The 20,786-nt window shown below is 40.1% G+C and overlaps 1 protein-coding gene across 5 annotated transcripts in view; it reads right to left on the reverse strand.

The window, feature by feature from the left end:
• Positions 1-7,265: 7,265 nt before the first annotated feature.
• LOC105014502 (cAMP-specific 3',5'-cyclic phosphodiesterase 4D) overlaps positions 7,266-20,786 on the reverse strand; it is a 103,052-nt gene continuing 89,531 nt past the window's right edge. For 4 of the 5 annotated variants that reach the window (XM_020052812.3, XM_020052814.3, XM_020052813.3 and 1 more), the window contains exons 7-14: positions 15,180-15,273; positions 14,612-14,790; positions 14,356-14,454; positions 14,087-14,251; positions 13,793-13,892; positions 13,329-13,483; positions 11,289-11,594; positions 7,266-11,175 (exon numbers count right to left, since the gene is read on the reverse strand). In XM_020052812.3, the coding sequence (XP_019908371.1) occupies positions 10,705-11,175; positions 11,289-11,594; positions 13,329-13,483; positions 13,793-13,892; positions 14,087-14,251; positions 14,356-14,454; positions 14,612-14,790; positions 15,180-15,273 (1,569 nt within the window). In that variant the 3' untranslated portion in view covers positions 7,266-10,704. Of the gene's footprint in view, positions 11,176-11,288; positions 11,595-13,328; positions 13,484-13,792; positions 13,893-14,086; positions 14,252-14,355; positions 14,455-14,611; positions 14,791-15,179; positions 15,274-16,440; positions 17,604-20,786 lie in introns of those variants that run through there. The other variant, XM_010876893.5, reaches the window with a different exon arrangement.

Here is a 20,786-nt window from a genome sequence, read left to right on the forward strand (position 1 = left end):
ATTTGATGCCAGCAGCAGGTTTAGAAAAACTAGGGACAGAGGCAACAAAAGCCTGGAAAAGTTCTGTAATACAAAAAATAACCTGGTGAAACATCTCACGTCTAATTAGGTTAATTGGCAACCAGTCAGTTATATAATTGGGTATAAAAAGAGCATCCCAGTGAGGATGAGTCTTTCAGAAGTAAAGATGAGGAGGGATTTACAAGCATCCAGGGCTAAAAACCATTATTGGATAGCCTTCAGACGACACTCCATTAAAACCAGATTCTGTAGTGGACATCACTGCATGGGCTCAGGAACACTTCCGAAAACCATTGTCTGTGAACAGAGTTTGTCTGTTCACAGACAATGGTTGGGAATGATTGGGAATCATGGACGCTGCATTCTCTGAGAAAGGGAGCATCTGTCTTGTTATAAGAACACAGTTCAAAAGTAATCTGTGATGATTTGGGGGTGCATAAGTGCACATGGCAAGGGTGAATAACAAATATGTAAAGGCACCAGTAATGGTGAACAGTATATACATGTTTTGGAGAAATATATGTGCCATCCAGACAACTTATTTTTCAGGGAAGGCCTTGCTTATTTCAGCAAGATAACTCCAAACCACATTCTGCACTTATTACAACAGCATGGCTCCATAGTAAAAGAGTCTGGGTGCTAAACTGGCCTGCCTACAGTCTAGACCTGTCACCCATTGAAAACATTTGCCACATTATGAAAAGATAAATACGACAAAATCCTATAAGCTCCTATACAGCAAATGGTCTCAGGTCCCAAACGCTTACAGAGTGTTGTTGAAAGAAGAGGAGAAGCAACCCAGTACTAAACATGCCCCTGTCCCAACTTTTTATTAAATGTGTTGAAGGCATTATATTGAATAGGGGCATACATTTTTTGAAAAACAATAACATTTTTCTGGTTCAACATTTGATATGTTGTCTTTGTACTATTTTCAATTAAATATAGGGGTTAAATGATTTGCACATCAATGCATTGCTGTTTGTATTTGCACTTAATTCAGCGTCTCAACATTTTTGGAAATGGGGTTGTACATGACACAGATGTTGCTGTTTTTATCAGAGAAATAAATGTACAGTTATAATACAAAATATGTTTTTTTTCCTCTAATATCTATATCCCAAGCGCACACATTCAAACACACATGAAAAGGATCCAGCTTCTTGAATTAATAATGACATGTTTTCTCTTCTTGTTACTGCTGTATTTAATCTTAGTGTCTTTAGTTTGCAATGCCCTTGCACACAAAAAGCCTGTTCATTTTTAGCCCAGCTTGATTGTGACATACCACCCAGTATTAATGCCTATTAATAGAATAAACCAGCAGGTCAGAAAGGCTATGTGTGATCACCTCCACTTTCACCCCTAATACAATACCACTCTATTGAGATATATCCATTTTATCAAACAAAATGATTGCAATCAGATTTCAAAAAGGTCAAGTAGATATTGAAATGGCTATTAAATGTAATTGTATATTGGCAGAGGTTTAATGGCAAATAGCAATAAGGTTAATGTACATTTAATTGTCTAGGACCTCGGGATGAAAGAGAATTACAGACCAATAATAAACAATGTACATGGCAACTCAGATCTCTAAAGAAGAGAAGGCTGTTATCACATAGATGTTTTTAAATTCACTTTTCTTACACGACCCCATAAAGACTAGAACAGGGTTATAGGTTCTCTTAGACCAATAGAAGTAATCCAGCTTGTGTCAGTAATTGGACAGCAGTTAGGCACATGATCAGGATAAAAGAACGTTATCCTGCTGTGATTCAGCCAACATTCAAGCACAAAGACGTTTGAATAAATTACCATGGGAGGCAGATGTGCCGTGTACAAAAGAAGCGCCCAGATAATACAAAACTAGACATTTGGCTTAGAATAGGCCTAACCAAAAACTGAAATATAAATATTGAAATTCGGGAAAACGATTATAAACAATAGGTTTTTTGCACACATGATTTTAAAATCCGCCCCACAAACCACAGTCTGAAATGACATTTCATATTTTGCACCAATTGTACTTAGTACCAAGTAAACATGAACGTGAATGTTACTTATTCTAGACAGAGGCCCGGATACACAATATAAAAAAGTTTCATTTTTATTAGATAATGTTTCTATCTGAAAAGACAGGTTGTTGAGACAGCAAAACTACAACAGCTGCTAACAGCCAATTCAGTTTTGGTGACATTATTATAATATATAAGATGCAAAAAACAAAGGCAAGTCCATAACAAATGTATTTCAATGCAGGGAAGCTCATTTTCGGCAGATATCCGATGCCAATAATAATGTATTACCGTACCGGCAGGCTGAAACCATCCTCTTACCCGGTTGCTGCTGCCATCTAGGGGTGTGGTGGAGAAATAGATCAAATAACCTTGCTGTTGTTTCTTTTTGTAACAATGTGGAATCACTATCTCCTTTGGATATATTTTCCCGAATTCTACAGTGGGAATTTATGACATGTAGTCAATAATACACTGTGTATTCAGTAAATAAATCTAAAACTACGAATATGATGTTTCCAAATGTAATTGTAAATCCAAAATTCCAATATTATTCTTATTATATTATTTTCCAAGATTCAAAATAGCATTATTTTTCTGATTAAAATGTTTGTCTGAAAGGATAGTTTAAAAGAGTATCTTGTATGTTTATTAGCTTCCTCATCATGCAGATTTAATTGGCTTGCAGACATGCCTACAACCTGTAACTCCTAAGTCTTACAGGGTCAGTCCTGTACTCAGCCCTCTTGATGATAGACTGGCTTCAATAATTCAGAGGAGTCTAGGTCCTTTGTTCGAGCAGTTGGTCTAGAGGGAATAGATGTGTAGCCAGTAAACCATTGCAAACCATTGATTTCTACTGGGCTTAAAATAGGCTGTAACACAACCAAAACAAACAACATGCGAATTCCAATGACCTGGCATCTGTTCTGTGTTAAATGTGTGAGTAATATGAGTAGGGGGCGTGGCCAGTGAAGAACTTACAAAGACGCCTGCTGTACCTAGATTCTTTGATTACTTGAAGTACGGTCATACTAGGTGACCGTATATAGATTATCACATGCGCATGTAAAAAAAATTTAAACCCTATAGAAATCGGAATTCAAGACTGATATTGTTTTCTTTAAAAAAATTCTCAATCAAATACTTTTGGATCACACTGTATATTACAGTCAGTAGATAGCCTTGTAAATACACCGATCAGCCATAACATTATGACCACCTGCCTCACATTGTGTAGGTCCCCCTTTTGCCGCCAAAACAGCCCTGACCCATCGAGGCATGGACTCCACTAGACCGTGGAAGGTGTGCTGTAGTATCTGGCAACAAGACATAAGCAGCAGATCCTGAAGTTGCGAGGTGGGGCCTCCATGGATCTGACTTGTTTGTCCAGCACATCCCACAGATGCTCAATTGGATTGAGATCTGTTGGGTTCCTCAAACCATTCCTGAAAAATTTTGCTTAGTGGCAGGGCGCGTTATCCTGCTGAAAGAGGCCAATGCCATCAGGGAATACATTGTCCATGAAAGGGTGCACATGGTCTGCAATAATGCTCAGGTAGGTGGTACGTGTCAAAGTAACAACCACATGAATGGTAGGACCCAAGGTTTTCCAGCAGAACATTGCCCGAAGCATCACACTGCCTCCACCGGCTTGCCTTCTTCCCATAATGCATCCTGGTGCCATGTGTTCTCCAGGTAAGCGATGCACACGTATCCGGCCATCCACGTGATGTAAAAGGAAAGGTGATTCATCAGACCAGGCCATCTTCTTCCAATGCTCCGTGGTCCAGTTTTGATGCTCACATGCCCATTGTAGGCACTTTTGGCAGTGGACAGGGGTCAGCAAGGGCACCCTGACTGGTCTGTAGCTACCCAGCACCATACTCAGCAAACTGCAATGCATTGTGTGTTCTGACACCTTTCTATCATTGTGTCATTAAATGTGTGAAAGCGGGCACTTGAAACTCAAGAACATTCCAAGGTGTGGTATTCAGTGTTTTTCTATTCCATGTATTTGGTGTAAATAATGAGCACAGGGACATCTTGAGTTACAACATTTTCATTTTGATACAGCTTACTGGGACAACTATAACCAACCACAACCCAATAACAGTAAGGGGACCTTACTTAGCTACACGTTTCTAGCAGCAAAGTCAGTTTTAGAAAAGAACTGAATGCAAGGATTAGATCAGAAAGGCGACAGTGGAGAGACGGTGGAAACTGTAGAGTATTGTGGAAAGCACAGTTATCAACAAAATCTATTCAATATATTAAAATACATGAAAATCTAAACACCCAAAATAAATCCAGATTTAGTCTTGAATACCGCAGGCTTGGGTAGGTAGTGAGAATAAATGAAAAAAAAGTGTGAAATATTTGCTAGGTGGCAGCAAAACATTAAACCAAAATACTAGGTAGCCATGTACCTCTAGGTACATATACCTAGATTCACCACTAGATGACACCAAAAAGACTTGTAATGTATCTCAATGGGTTGGTCTTTATCACCTACATGCATGGTACATTCTCAAAGAAAGCGTTCCAGAAGTTTATTTGTCCTTCACGGTGAATCATTGTTAGGGTTTCAGGTACAACCCTTTTTAGTTCCAAGCAGCCTAAACACCTGTCGGGTTCCAATACTTGTCATTAACTTTTGCCTTGATTGAGAGCTATATATAATAATATCCCTAAATGACAACAAACATTAACAATTCCTTTTCCAAGATAACTGCTCTGGGTCATCTCCTTTAATGTTTAATAAGGGGGGAGAACACATAGGATGGGATCTGAGATCATTCCTCCATACATAAATACTCCAGATTCGTCCAATCCTTGGTCCTCACCTACAAACGCGATTCCAAAAAAGTTGGGACACTGTACAAATTGTGAGTAAAAAAGGAATGGAATAATTTACAAATCTCATAAACTTACATTTAATTCACAATAGAATATAGATAACATATTGAATGTTGAATGTGAGACATTTTGTAATGTCATGCCAAATATTGGCTCATTTTGGATTTCAGGAGAGCTACACATTCCAAAAAAGTTGGGACGGGTAGCAATAAGAGGCCTGAAAAGTTAAATGTACAGATAAGGAACAGCTGGAGGACCAATTTGCAACTTAGTATGTCAATTGGCAACATGACTGGATATAAAAAGAGCCTCTCAGAGTGGCAGTGTCTCTCAAAAGTCAAGATGGGCAGATGATCACCAATTCCCCCAATGCTGCGGCGAAAAATAGTGGAGCAATATCAGAACGTTTCTTAGAGAAAAATTGCAAAGAGTTTGAAGTTATCATCATCTACAGTGCATAATATCATCCAAAGATTCAGAGAATCTGGAACTATCTCTGTGCGTAAGGGTCAAGGCCGGAAAACCATACTGGATGCCCGTGATCTTCGGGCCCTCAGACGGCACTGCATCACATACAGGAATGATACTGTAATGGAAATCACAACATGCGCTCAGGAATACTTCCAGAAAACATTGTCGGTGAACACAATCCACCGTGCCATTCGCCGTTGCCGGCTAAAACTCAATAGGTAAAAAAGAATCTAAACAGGATCCAGATGCGCAGGCATTTTCTCTGGGCCAGGGATCATTTAAAATGGACTGTGGCAAAGTGGAAAAGTGTTCTGTGGTCAGACTAATCAAAATTTGAAGTTCATTTTGGAAAACTGGGATGCCATGTCATCCGGACTAAAGAGGACAAGGACAACCCAAGTTGTTATCAGCGCTCAGTTCAGAAGCCTGCATCTCTGATGGTATGGGGTTGCATGAGTGCGTGTGGCATGAGCAGCCTACACATCTGGAAAGGCACCATCAATGCTGACAGTTATATCCAAATTCTAGAACAACATATGCTCCCATCCAGACTATCGTCTCTTTCAGGGAAGACCTTGCATTTTGCAACATGACAATGCCAGACCACATAGTGCATCAATTACAATGTAATGGCTGCATAGAAGAAGGATCCAGGTACTGAAATGGCCAGCCTGCAGTCCAGATCTTTCACCCATAGAAAAAATGTGGCACATCATAAAGAGGAAGGTGCCACAAAGAAGACCTAAGAGAGTTGAACAACTAGAAGCCTGTATTAGACAAGAATGGGACAACATTCCTATTCATAAACTTGAGCAACTTGTCTCCTCAGTCCCCAGACGTTTGCAGTCTGTTATTAAAAGAAGAGGGGATGCCACACAGTGGTAAACATGGCCTTGTCCCAACCTTTTTGAGATGTGTTGATGCCATGAAATTTTAAATCAACTTATTTTTCCCTTAAAGTGATACATTTTCTCAGTTTAAACATTTGATATGTCATCTATGTTGTATTCTGAATAAAATATAGAAATTTGAAACTTCCATATCATTGCATTCTGTTTTTATTCACAATTGTACTGTGTCCCAACTTTTTTGGAATCGGGTTTGTAGTTTTCAATGGGATTTATGTAAGTGGACAGTGATGTCATTACCAATGATTTATCCTAAGGCCAGTGAACCACTTTAATGTAGATTTGGAGGAATGCTTTGGATTGTTGTTCCCACCTGGCAGAGGCAGACGTCTTCTTGTTCGTGTCAATGTTGCAATGTATACAAACAAGGTTTCCATGGGCTTTGAAATTTAAAAAGCCCCACAAAATCCCAGATCTACCAATCTACAATATGTTTTGGTTTATTTTCTGTATGACAATGGCTCTTTTTATGCCAAACCCACCTTCAATGTTTGTTGCCAAAAAGCTAAATGTCAGTCTAATCACACCATAGAACCTGGTTCCAATCCAGGTTCATTGTGGCATGCCTGTCTTCGATAAAATACTTATTTCTTCATTACACCTTTTCACTCCCTTTTTGGTTCATATTTACCTCGGGTTCCAATCATTCTGGAGGGCTCTGAAAATACTGTGCATGTGTATATATAAACAAAACAGACAAAAATGTATATTTTGTATAGGATTCATAGACTATCCTGAGACAGAATAGAACACTGCTTTACAGAATACACATACAAATAAAGCCACTGCCTGCGTTCCTATTTTACACATACAAATAAAGCCACTGCCTGCTTTCCTATTTTACACATTACTGAATCGGTCCCAGTTTCTGCTCCTTGTCTACTCAATTTACAGATTTTTAGAAACATACATCATCATATTTTGGGTAAACCTATAGAAAACCTACCATACAAAATTCCTTTATATTGACACAGTAAAGACCAATGGATAGGCAGAATCAACACATGCTTTATTTCATCTGTTGCATATAAAAACATTTTTTCTTAATTTTCGTCATTTTGTACAGAAAGTTTATGATCTACAGTTCTATCCAATAGACTGCAATTTACAAGGAATCCATTAAAATAACTTTATATTGTCTTGTGAAACTTCCAGACAAGTTGGCATTCTAAAGACATAACCCAAAAATAATGGTCCTTCAGACCTTTTTGAAGTTACAGTTTGTGTATTTCTTTCATACCATAAAAATAGAACACAAAATGAGAAAAGAACCCACTGATTCCATTGGTCCAGGGCTGTTTAGAATCTACAGTATGTGTGTCAAAATAAGAGTCCCCATTGCAAGACATGTTTTCAGGATGATCCCCGCCCCTAACCCCACCCCCTCCCTCCACCCAATATTGCATGTGGTATGAGTGAATGTGCTTGCCAAGCTTAAATGAGCAGCACATCTCAAGTGTTTCAGCCTAAATAAATGCAGCAGTGACTGAACACATGGATGGGTCTCAATGTCTGGGTACTTCATAACCATACAACTGAATGTTACCCCCACAGGTCCAGCTTGGCCAAGCCAACACTCATCCGACCGTAGGTCTGAGTCCACCTGAAACTTCACAGCTGTGACCTCCGTCTTCAACCTGGTAACATAACGTATAGCACGTGCAGCCTTGCCTTACCTATGTTCACATAATAATTCAGATTTGGCTGTGAAGTAAAAAAAAAAAAAAAAAAAGAGCAACATTATTTAATAAATATCTTTTGAAGCTGGAGGCCACTGTCTGGTTCAGGTCTCCTCAACCCACAATATTCTCTAATGCAGCAAACGAGGAGAAGAAACAGAAAAGGAAAAGAGATCCAACGAATGGCATGATGATTTTAAGGCACAGCCTATGGGCCAAGGAACAGCATCCCCTAAAAAACGATTTGGCTTTCCCTTCTACCTCATCGCTCGTGAGCGAGCTTCTCAGAAAACTAATATCAATGTGTTATTTTACACTGAATAAGCATGTGTAATAACCATTCTCTCAACAAGAGGTACATCATACAAACACACCATCACCATAAGGGATGATAAAAGTCGATCATTTACAACAAACAGCGTCATGATGAGAACTATGGTAGTATATACAGCACAATAAATATATGTTTGTAAACAGACACAACCAGATAAACTGTATTATGGTAAGGTCATTGGGTGAGGATGGAAAAAATAACTTGGCACAAAGAAACATTTAAATAAAACCTTTCTTCCAAAAGTGAGCGCTTGTTAAAAAGCCATCTTCATTGCTTCATTGTTATTCTTTTTTTTTTTTTTTACATTTCTTGATTTTCTATACTGTATATACATAGTAAGAGGGAAAAAAACTACATATTTGGGTATAGTAACTGGTTTGCCTGTACTGTGGTCTATGCTACAGTGAAGGTTTTACTGTACCGCTCTAATATACCAAGACAGAAACAACAAAGTAAAATAAAGCAATAAATAATGGCATCAGTTGTAAAAACAACAACACTGGAAATGTGGATAAGGAATCTCTTGGCTTAAGTCTACAGAGACTTGTTCAAGCCTAAATGTGCATGTGAGGTTGGCGAATTGAATAAAAATAGTAGTGAGATGAGAAAATCAGTGCATTAGCTATATAGCTGACTAGTCTTGAGACGAATACACCATGGAACTGATTGTCTTGTGTTCTTGGTCAAAACCAAACAAATCAAAGGTTAGAGTGATGACAATAACAGGCGTTTTCGTAATGTGTGAAATCAACAACCAGGTAGAGCACAAAGACAATCTGCAGTAAAGGCTACAGTCAATTCCATTTCAATGAAATTCTGGATACAAATTGAAATTCCTGTTAAGGAAATGCTTAATAAAATATCCTTTTGATTTGATTATTTTCCAATTAGGACAATAGCATTCATAAATGGTGGATCAAGTTTTTACGGATACATTATTTGACAGATTTTAAACGTTAATCTCTGTATTTACTTTTAACACCATTGCTAAATAAATTGCTTTCAGAATATGCAATGGAATTTACTATATCCCCACACCAGAATGAGGAAATTGGGACAGGTAGAGTTACCTGGTAATTAGCCGAAAAAGGTCCAGAACCCACAAAATAAAAAAAATATTTAACCAAAAGATTCTTCTTACATCCAATATAAGCAGATGACATGCGCTCACATCTACTGCAGGCAACAATAAGTAGAACATAAAGGCGTCTTTCTTCATGAAAAAAAATCATTGCCATTTTTGTTAGAACCATACATGGGGACTGTGTGGTATGGAAATAACAGTATAAATGCTTTTTGAAGAATGTGCAATCCTAAATCAAGTCTGACCCCAGTGCCACGGGTGGGCAAACAACGGCCCATTCAATTCTTTGAATTCTATGAGCTTTACAGGTTCAAATAACTGCTCTTTTTCTGGCCCACAAAAGCATTTTGATAAACTTATTCCGCAAAATCTCTGCGAAATCCCAATGTGGCCCCAAGCCAAGCAAGGCCCTACTTTAGGCCCTTGCTACAATCCATCCAATCCTCTCAGATGTGGTGTGTAGAGGTAGGGGCTAGGGCATGATTTGGATCTGGGTGAACACTCCCCTAATACTCCCCCATTACAATACCTGTTAAGCGGTGGCAGATGAGGCATTTGTCATTAACAGTTTTAAAGTGCCTTTCAAATGTTTGCAAGTCACTTATTTTTCTCTCAGTTAACAAAAGTAAAACCTACGATAGCAAAAGTAAAACCTACAAAAGGTCTTCATGTACCTACGGTACGGAACGTTACATAGGTTTTCTAGGAAGACTTAAACTTCAGAAAAGTGTCTCGATGAACTCCCACCATTGGTATTTTCTCAGTGCGCAGCGGCGCCTCTCTCTGTGGTGAAGCGTCCCGTTGGGTTGTCATTCATCCAGACAACACAGCAACTACTGTTAGCACTTTGCTTCACTTGCTTTGCTAAGAAATACAAACAACTGAGAAAAACAGACACTATAGCCACTTCTGCAGAATGGGCACTTAATAAAACAGAGAAACACTGCCATTGGTCAGGCAAGTCTGAACGGACATGGGATACACTACATGAACAGCATTAAACACACTCTAAACAGCTGATCCAAATCCTTCATCACGCTAGGACTGGGTTTTAAAGTGAAATGACGCAAGTAACACTTCAGTAAAAACGAGAATGGAAAATAGTTTTCCTGAGTCCAAAAAACATGTAGAAGTACCTGTGGGCGTGTCTGAAAAGCTGACCAATAGGATGAGTAGGGAGGAGTGGCCAAAGGGTGAAGAGCAGTGTGCGCTTTGGAACCATTAACATAGACATAGAAAAAAGTAACAGACAGACTCTCCACAAAAAAAAAACTATAAATAATCTTCTCTGTTTACTAAGAATATCAGTTCAGTTGCCTTCCACATACTGCTATGTATCAGCTGTTCTCTCTTCACCCTTTTCCTCCTCCCCCTCCTCTTCCTCTTCCACAACAGAAGATTGTAATGAAGAGGATTCTCCCTCCCCTTCCTCCGCCTCCCCTACCTGTTCATCAAGTGGTACCTCCGTGGACTCTGAGTCCTGCGTGCACAGTGTTTTTGAATCACTGCCACTGTTTTCTTCTTCCTCATCATCCTCTTCCTCAGGTTGGCTGCCACTGTCTTTCTCCGTGTCTGACTCCCCGTCTTCCTCCAGGGTGAGTTCAAATTGAAACTTGTCCCCACCAGGAGGACGGCTGCCGTCCTCAGGCTCGTCCAGAGTAGGTGAGGGGCTCTGGGGGATGGTGCTCTGGTACCACTCCCTATTGTCTTCCAGAGTGTCCAGGATGTCCTGGGCGTCAGGATGTACCAGGTCTGCCCAGGTCTCCCATAGAGGGTGGACGATATAGTCAATGAAGCCAACCTGGAGAGAGGAGAGGTTAGGGTTGAATGAGTGTACTGTATGTGGGTGGGGTGGGGTGAGGGGGGGGGGTCAGTGTTTTAGCATGTGTATGTGTGCCTTGGGTGTTTGGGTACCTGGCTCTTCTCAACCGAGGCGTTGTGTTTGTCACACATGGGGCTGATCTCCATGCCTCTCTCCCTCTCCCGGTCCCCCTGGGTGAAGAACTCTTCCATGATGCGGTCGGTCCACTGGCGGTAAAGCTGCAGGGGCTTAGTGGGATTACTCAGATCCGCACAGTGCACCATGTTCTGCAGAACCTGTATCCTGTCAGAGTAGTTGTCCAGGAGTAGAACTCCAGAGCTGGTCACCTTCTTGGTCTCCACCATGGTCTTCAGGTCAGCCAGGAGGTTCATGTGTTTGGACATGTCCGTCGCCAAGACCTAGCCAAAAGAAAAGACACCACACAGGCTGTCACAATTCTGGACCAAATCATGGAACAAACCAATAGATCAACATTACCGTAGAGGAAACCTGGAAAAGTACTAATAGGTATTATCACGAGCAGAATACTGTGAAACCTTTTACTGCCAATACTGTCAAGTCTGGTGCATTGCAGAGAAATGTTTTGGCCCAAAATAATTGCTGTATTCCATCCCATGGAGTACATACTGTACCATATTTCTGGAGCGACAAAAATCCTCTGACCACTAGTGGGAACACGACTAAATCCCAAATGTACCCCTTCCCTTTGGCTCAGCCCTCCATTTGTGTGTTCATGGCATTCACACCAGTGTCTCTAAGCTAAGGTGTCAAAAGCTAACTAAAACCATTAGTGGCTTCATCCAGTGCATGTACAACGGTACTATTAACCTACATTTATAGTTGAGTAACTTAGTAGACACTCTTACCCAGAGCAACTTACAGGAACTATTAAGGGTAACTGTTGCTCAAATAAGTACAATACAAACTATTTCCACAAACTTTTACAGAAACTTACTAGAAATATATTATACTGAGTAACACACGCCTTAGGTTTTGCACTGTATATGAATACGACCACATGTTATTTTTAAGGGATAGAAAATATTCCTGCACCGTAGGCTACATAATTGACATTTAAACCTACATTGAAATGAAATTATATTACAATAGTGGTTATTAAGATATGCTATTTAATGTTGTGTTTGTGAGAATCTCATAGGTTGGTGAATGCTGTGTTGCCATGCTAACAGGTGTGTGCTACCAAGCGTTGTGTGGATACCTTAAATTGCTTATGCATAGAACTTCATTAGAATCTCAATACTGAACCATTCATTTACAGTTGTCTATGTAGTTGTCTGCAAATAAACGGTAGCAAGCAAGAAATTCAAATGAAAACAGTTATCTTACTAACAGTAAACTTTTGAATTTAAGAGGTATTTCATCTTTTACATTAGGTCAAGTTTTGAAATCAGACAAACAAATGCACGCCATATACCTGTAGACACATGTATCCACTCTTTTGTTTGAAGTGGTGCAAGCTAAAACATAACATCATGCTATCCTTAGAGAATTCCAGTTTGCTCAATCAGGCTGTAAAACTGCACATTCGTCACTGTATAAAGGACCAAATTTGCCGTAATTACATGAATAAATGCATTGAAATAAATAAACTAAAAATGAAAAATGCACACAGAAAAAACGGAATAAATGCATAAATACATTCTATTTAAATACAAATATATGGTAAACTTTATCCTCCAAGCAGACTGCAAGGGGATTGTTTGGTATTTAGCCTTAATAAATATTTGTGTTCATATGCTGTAACAAAAAGATACCTAACAGTTAAACCTCTTGCATCCCATGCAATTACAGTAAAATACTGTAAAATGAAGTACTTAGGAATGTTACTGTGTCATTACAGAATGCTTGCGTTGATACAGTATTTAAATAACAGTAGGTAGATATACACTTCTGTACTGTATGCTGTAACTTACGAAACACTAGCTGCCTGAGAGTTACGCTAAAATTCACTGTAAATCCCTTTTAGTGCAAAATCTTCATATTAATGGAAATGTGCCTTAGGTAACATATGACTAGAAGAAGTAAACAATAGCAAGTACAACATTGGATATTTTTTTACCTACTTGAACATTGTTTCACTATTGGTTACTAATGATTATCCAGTCACTCACAATGTCAATAACCATCTTGCGCAGTGATTGTCGTTGTTTTTTGGTCAGGTTTTGAAAGATGTCACAGTTCTCTTCCTGAAGCAGCTTGAAGCCCACAGCCAGGTGGTGGTTCTCCAGAACGGATGAGTCATTGTACATGAGAGCCAGCTCTGAGTCTGAGGGACAAACATACTCCGATTTTTATGTATAAATGATGTTATGTCCACAAAACAAGTTTAAATGGAGACACATTGTTGAGGTCTTTTGCTTTACAAATCAAGAGTACTATATGATTGTTATGTTAAAATGTTTGTAGAGGTCAGTTTTGACCACTGATAACACACTTCATTTAATACATGAAGAACCCCCAAGATTTTGTCACATTAAAATTTTCAAGAGGTTTGTCCATCCTAGATGTGCGTTAAAGACTAAAGCATTGGTGAAACACTGACAGAGCTATAAGTCAAAGCTGCATTTAGACTCACTGGTGTTGATGAGGAACTGGTTGGAGACACCAGGGTGGTCTACATCGTGAATAGCACTGGCGAAAATGGCCGCTAGGATCTCCAGGTCTGTGAACACAGCCTGGGAACAGCACAGAGGAGTCATTCAAACATGGCAAGAAAGTGAGTGCCACACTGGGTAACATCAATCAAAAATGTGCCAGTTACATCATAACAAATGCAAAAAGAGGTCAAGGGTAGTAGGTTTCTGTTTTCTATAAACTGAAATGCAATATTTTCATTGAATTGATTGACCGGTTGGCTGAGGTGACCAACCTCCAGAGCAGGGGTGGATAGAAGCACATGAGTGGACTGAGTGACATCAGCAGCATGAATGTTGTTGTGATAGGCCACGTCACCATGGTAATGGTCTTCTAAGGTCATCAGGTAGGTTATAAAGGTGTCGAGTGGAATTTTAAAAGTTTTTAACAAGTCTCTCTCCTATAGGAAAAAGGAAAACAACAAACCAAAAACATTTGGTTTTCTAGTCATAATAGTACAATCAACAAAAACATACCGGATGAAATGTATTGTTGGATGTTTACCTGGAATATAGTGTGCATCATGACCGTTAGTGGCCGGTTCCCAGAGAACTCAGTAACTTTGAAAACGTTAAGGCCCCATTTATTTACATCTTCCAGTGCCTGCAGAGAACAAACAACCATTGTTACGGCATTCCTCCGTTTTAGAGTCTATTGCAATTTTGATTGGTCTTCAACAGACCCTGTGGTCTCTGGTCTCCTCCCCCTCTCGCCCACTGCCGGCCCACTGCCGGCCCACTGCCGGCCCACTGCCCCTCACCTTAGCTAGTTCATCCTCTGTCTCTGTCTTGACACCGAAGCGAGATATGTTGGAGTTGGTGAGGCTAGAGCTGTGCTGCAGTTTCTTCACCCCACTGATCTGTGACATAGGCCTGTTCTTCTTGTCTTCCTTCTCCTTCTGCGTCTGGGGAGTAGGCATCTCCACCTCATGCTGCTTGTCTATATCCAACATAGAGATGTACAGTCATTTAGCTGACACTCCTATCCAGAGTGACTTACATACATTATTGATTGCCTACGTTTCTTTGTTTCGTTGGTAACAGGGGTTTTTGGAAAGACAAAGAACAAGGCAACTGGAAGCTGCAGATGATGATGTCCATAAATAGAACATTTTCTTTGTGCAAATTACAGAAGGCACTCAGGCCAATATTGAACAGAGAGTTGTGTTGTGACCATAGACAGATCGGTTTTGGAATTTCTAATGAACTCAAGGTTATGCTAGAAATGGCGTTCAGGCCAGCCTTGAAAGGCAACTGCCATGCAGAGATTATAGGACTTCCAGATTTATTAACGCAGAAATCAGTGCAGAGTTCACTGTGGTCACTCACCTAGGAAGGTGCTGGAGATGAACTCCGACACCTGATTCCCAGAGCGACTCATCTCGGACAGGTGGCTGAGCTCCCTGTTCAACATTCTCTTGAACTGGAAGAGAAGAGAAGGATCATCAGAGAGAGACAAATAGTCATTCATGATTTGGTATGATTTAGGACAAAGCTGTTCCTGGAGCATTTGGTTTTAGAGGATTATCTCTGATCATGTCTGCCATTGAGGGCCAAAGTGTTGTTTATGTACAAGGACAATAGAATACTCTGGACACACACTGTTGAGAGGCCGAAGGAAAAGAGCTGCCCCCCCCAACCAGACAGAATTCTGATGTCATCAGTAACCAAATTCTCCATCACCCACTTTTACTCTCCCTCCCTCTCTTCCTCCCTCTCTCTCCCTCAATCTTTCTCTCTCCCTCAATCTCTCCTGATTGAAGTGGAAGATCCAAATTTAGCCTTGGCCCTTGATTGAAGACAGTCAGAGGAAGGTGGAGGAGAAATTGAACAACAGTGATTGTGAAACAGTGATTTCTGTAGGCTAAAGGCTGTATGGCAGCAGCGCTGACAGTATCTTAATATAGGCTGTATCTTAATATACAATTTACATTTCATTCTCAACCTGTCATTTGTGCTCCCCGTGTTGGGCGCCAGCACACATACTGCATGGAAATGGTCAACATTAATTAATACTAAAGCCCATTATAAACACATAGTATTTAATGTACAGTAGCAAATTACCAGGCCAGAAAATTTATTAGAATTGAACACATGCTTTGGATGTGAGGCACATAGTTCTGAATTTCCCAGCATCATCGGACAAATCTTCCCTTCCTTGCAAACATCGCAACAATTATTTTGGTACCCAAAGCACAACAATCATTTTTCTACAGAGTGACTGCCTTTCAACAGCCTTTTCATCAGTGCACTCCATCCCACTGCTTTATGTACAGCAAAACCCTGCTTCTGCATTATTATGAACTAGAGCACCACCATTAGCACAAGAGCTGAGGTCTATGCAGGAGCTACCCACTGCGAGCCATACTACCATTAACTCATAATGCCAGCAATACATACATTACACACAAATCACATTTTGTCTCCCCTTAAAAGCTCAAACAAAGAGAGCCCACATGCTTTGTCAGGGACAAGCCTGGTTATCTGTTGTCTGGTAATGACATCATTCTCACCTCATCGCAAACAATTATGTCTTGCTTTATCCGATGAATGTGTATAGTATGACAATATGTTCTACTTCCAATCTTACCTTAATATATCCCCAAGACACAGAAAGCAGGTAATTGGCCTCAGGCATGTTGAGGAAAAAAAGTGGTCCAAATATTAAAAGAACCTGCAGACTAAAACGAGCTACAGTACAAAAACCTCAGAATGGGCGCAAGAGAGAAAGAGAAAGAAAAAGCCCACCAGCAGAAGACGCTCAGCTCAATACAGTGAGAGAGAGAGCAGAGTCTCAGAATTAGAAAGGCTTTGGGGTGTATTACACGGCCATCCACTGAACACAGCCCTATCTGCCAGGTCCTCGTCTCCGTTCCAACGCATGGGAAAAGCCATTGTCCAGGATCTCGACTGGAGCGCTGCGCTCCGGGGAAGCTGGGGACAGTGAGGCTGCCAGTGGCTGGGATGAGAGCCTCCTCTGGCGCACACACACACACACACACACACACAGTGAAACACAGGTGGTGAACGCTGGGCTGCTGAATAATACAGCGGAGGAGGTGAGAGGTGGAGGCTTGGGTGCTGCTGGGGTTCTGGGAGAAAGAAGCTCTCCCGTCAAGGATTGGTAAATGAGGCTGCCTCTGGCTCTCACACACACTCAGTGAAAGCACACAGCTGCTGCCCTCACCCACACACACCCAGCCTATGAGGGAGAGGATAGGGGGAAAAAACTGTGAGCTCATCACCACAGTTGATTGGCTGGTCTGGAGCAGAATGAGCTAATCCGTCTGTGTGATTGGCTAAGAATAAGGTAGGAGGTAAGTCCTGTAAAGTCGTGTCTCGAATAACTTTACGCCTAGGGTCCCCAGAGATGCCTCCAAGGCTCTATGGGTTTGTTTAAAGCTGCGCTAGAGAAAATGAAACTGCTGGTCTCCCTTTAAGAAAGATATAGCACCTCCGCCTGTGTCCTGGAGACCTGGAACAGGCTTTCGCAGGCCCACAAAGCACCTACACACATACACTCAGGCAAGCACATACACGTTGCCAGAAAGCCAGACAGCCATTGAAAGCTCATTGAAGAGGTGTGAACACACTTTTGGGTAGAAATTGGAAATGATCACACCATGTTAAGGTGAGACTTGTGTAATTACTTTTTAGGGACGTGAGACCCAAAATAGGATTTCCCCACTGAAAATAAACCTAGTATTGGGGAACTGTCAGGGCCTTATAAAGCTTCAGAGAAACATATGATTGACGCAAATGTATACTCAATATATGATTTATATTATTATTTAATACTTTTTTATTGATTTAACCATTTCAATTATATTCTGATTAAATGTATTTAGTTGGGATTGGAAAGAGAATGGTTCATCCTAAAGATAATAGAAAACACAATCAGAATGGTCTGGGGGTCTGTAGGCAGCTCAGCTAGCTTGTAATGTCTAAGGATGGAACTTCAGGATGTGGACAGAAGACATTCTACCATTCAACTGTATAAGAACTGCATTTTTCTACGATAGCAGAATAAACCAATCACAATATTATTTGCAATGGGTGAGGTGTTTTAAAGTGGAAAAATAACACGATTACACCTTCTAGAAATGTCCTTGTATGCAAATGATTTTAGAGCTGGTTGTCATTGGTCACGACTGGAGTTTACTTATTTACATCCAATAAGTTTGATTATGTTGTTTATCTGTTTTAGAAAATGTGCCTTGATTGATTGATGATTAATAAAATGGTCACTCCAGCTCTGACATAATTTGTGTCCATGACTGTAAGTTGTGGTTATGTTAGTGCAGGTGTAGCATAACATGGCCAGTACACTGTATGGATGTTGCTGTTGTCAAATTATTCTGAAGCTACTATTCTCTATCTGCCCAAAGTACTGACCATAGTAAGTCAGTGAACTTACCATCTGTACTCCCACTAATCACTCCTTTCCAGGGGATTTTTTTTTTATTTCCCCACCCCGCAAAAATCATTCCATGATTGCACAAAATTTGCTTAATTTTTTTTCACATTAACAAACAATGCAAATATCACACTGTCAGAATTTTGATACTTTTTTTTTCACTCTGAAATTGTAGGTTACTATGTGTAAATAAAACCCGTAAAGTCCAATTCTATGTTTTTTCATTTCATGTTTTAAGGCAACAAAACATGAACATTTTGAAAGACCTTCAATATCCACTGTACTTAAACAAATTATTGCAATATTTTTTTAACTAAAAACGTTTGGAACAAATTCAACATTTGTAGACCGCATTTTTTGCATTTTACATGTGTAAATGCACATTTTTATACTTGTATTAAGCAGCTTCTTTCATCATAAGCCATACCAAAAAGATATCAAAACCATCAAAAAAAACTTATGTTTAATGATGACACCACCGATTCCCACCTGGGCCTGTTCCAGGTCTCCATTTTCAGGGACAGGCAAATGCAGTACACTGCAAAGCAAGCAAGACAGCCTCCAGGGACTGCAGTGTGGTTGACCACTTAACATTGCCTGATAAAACCATTTAATAAAGAAAAAATTTAAACATCAACGCAAGACTTCTACCTGTAACGAACTAGACTTAGACTTAATTTGTGCAATTTTAAATAACAAATTCACCTAATCATTTTCACTCCAACATAAAGGTTATATCTACATAATTACATTTGTAATCTTATAAGATAAATGTTTTTTTTTACAGATGTTCTTATTTCCCGGGACATAATTTAATTGTTTAACTTTACATTCACCTAATAATATTGTGTGCAAATTGTTGCCTTAATTAAGCTTTTATTAAGATTCAACACATAATGTTTTGCAATGTAGAAACTCTCTACCATTGTGGGCCTGTGTTTATTGTGGCCCCAAAAAAAATATGTTACATTTTCATGACTTTTTACAAAATTACATATGCATTCTAGTGGAAACATTGGCATACAAATGATGGCCCTGTTTAAGAATTGCCTTGCCCAATCTTGAATCGTCCTGAATCAACAATTAAAACATAAGACCAGGATGTACTGCGGTTCAAAACCATATAACTCTATTTAGGTCTTGATCGATTCACAGATTTACACTCCTACAGAATCCCTCCACGAAACATAACAAAAACAGCTACTTATGTCAATACTACAAACAGTACGCAATTATACCAGGTAGCTCTTAGTGTCCTCTAACCTGTAATACATATCTTAATGTATTGAATGTAATGAAGAAAATAATAAAAAAAAAATATATATAATGATACTGGTAAGCAATGCTACTAAAACACTTAACTTTTATGTCATAGTTTGATAATGTCACATAAGAACTAAAAGTTGTATACATGGTACTGTGTGTATAGGTGTGTGTGTGTGTTGGAGCACCAGTACTGTGGGCTGGAGTGAGACGACAAACCACCCAGGACTGTGTGTGTTGCTATGGAAACCAGAGATAGCCGTGTGTGCGAGCCTCTCATATAAGAAAGGGCAGCACTGGCAATGGTACAGAGTACAGCATGCACTTCTCCCTTCTATGGGGGAAACACATGTCTGCCTGTCTGTCTGTCTGCACTATCCTAGTGTTAGGCTACAGGATCTGTGTGTCCCTTTGTCTGTCCGCCTGCCTACCTGTCTCGCGCCAGGCCCTTCCCCTCACTGTGACATCACAGGGTGTGACATCAGCAGGCATGCGGGCAGGCGCTTCAGCGGAGCCCAGGGATGATCAGCATGCAGCGCGTTGGGCTGATCTGAGCATGCTCCAAACATGCTACCTCCCTGCATGACAACGCTGGATACAGCTACAGATACTGACACAATGTCTTTGCCCATATACCGTGAGAAATGGCTGTAGGAATTACAAGTATTTTACACATACTACTGTAGCAAGTTAAGAAATATAGAGGGGTCCGGGGAAAAAATGAGGTAGAGAAAGACAGAAAGAGAGACAGTGAGAGAGAAAGAGAAAAAGAATGAGTATGGATATAATCTCAACAGTATAATTTCAAGTATTAATCCAAGATGGCCATTGCAATAGCTGTGGACAGTTTTGGGGATAACAGCAGTTGGATACCACCAAAGTTACTGTAAGGTGACCAGACACAGTGCCTAAATTGAAAACCTGGGAGACATGAATTCCCTTTTTTGAAGCTTATGTAATTGCTAGTCAGTTCAGATTCACCTAAATTTGGGAGCCAATGTTGTTGCTGTTAAGGAACTGGTGTCCAGCACAACCCATTCTGGCTCTGGATATGGTTAATTATGAATGAAAGCAGGCCCGTTTGGTAGAGAAATTTGGTAGAGGCATTCTGATTCGACTGAAGTGTTTGATTAACAATATATCAGCTGCGATTCAACTTCAGAGTTAACTTTTCTGAGTTCTAACCAGGGACATTTTCAGGAGCAGCCCTGAGGACAGGTGATCAACAACAAGGACCTCACCCAGAAAACGGGGAC

This window comes from Esox lucius, chromosome 13 (assembly GCF_011004845.1).
Source record: "Esox lucius isolate fEsoLuc1 chromosome 13, fEsoLuc1.pri, whole genome shotgun sequence".
NCBI lineage: Eukaryota > Metazoa > Chordata > Actinopteri > Esociformes > Esocidae > Esox > Esox lucius.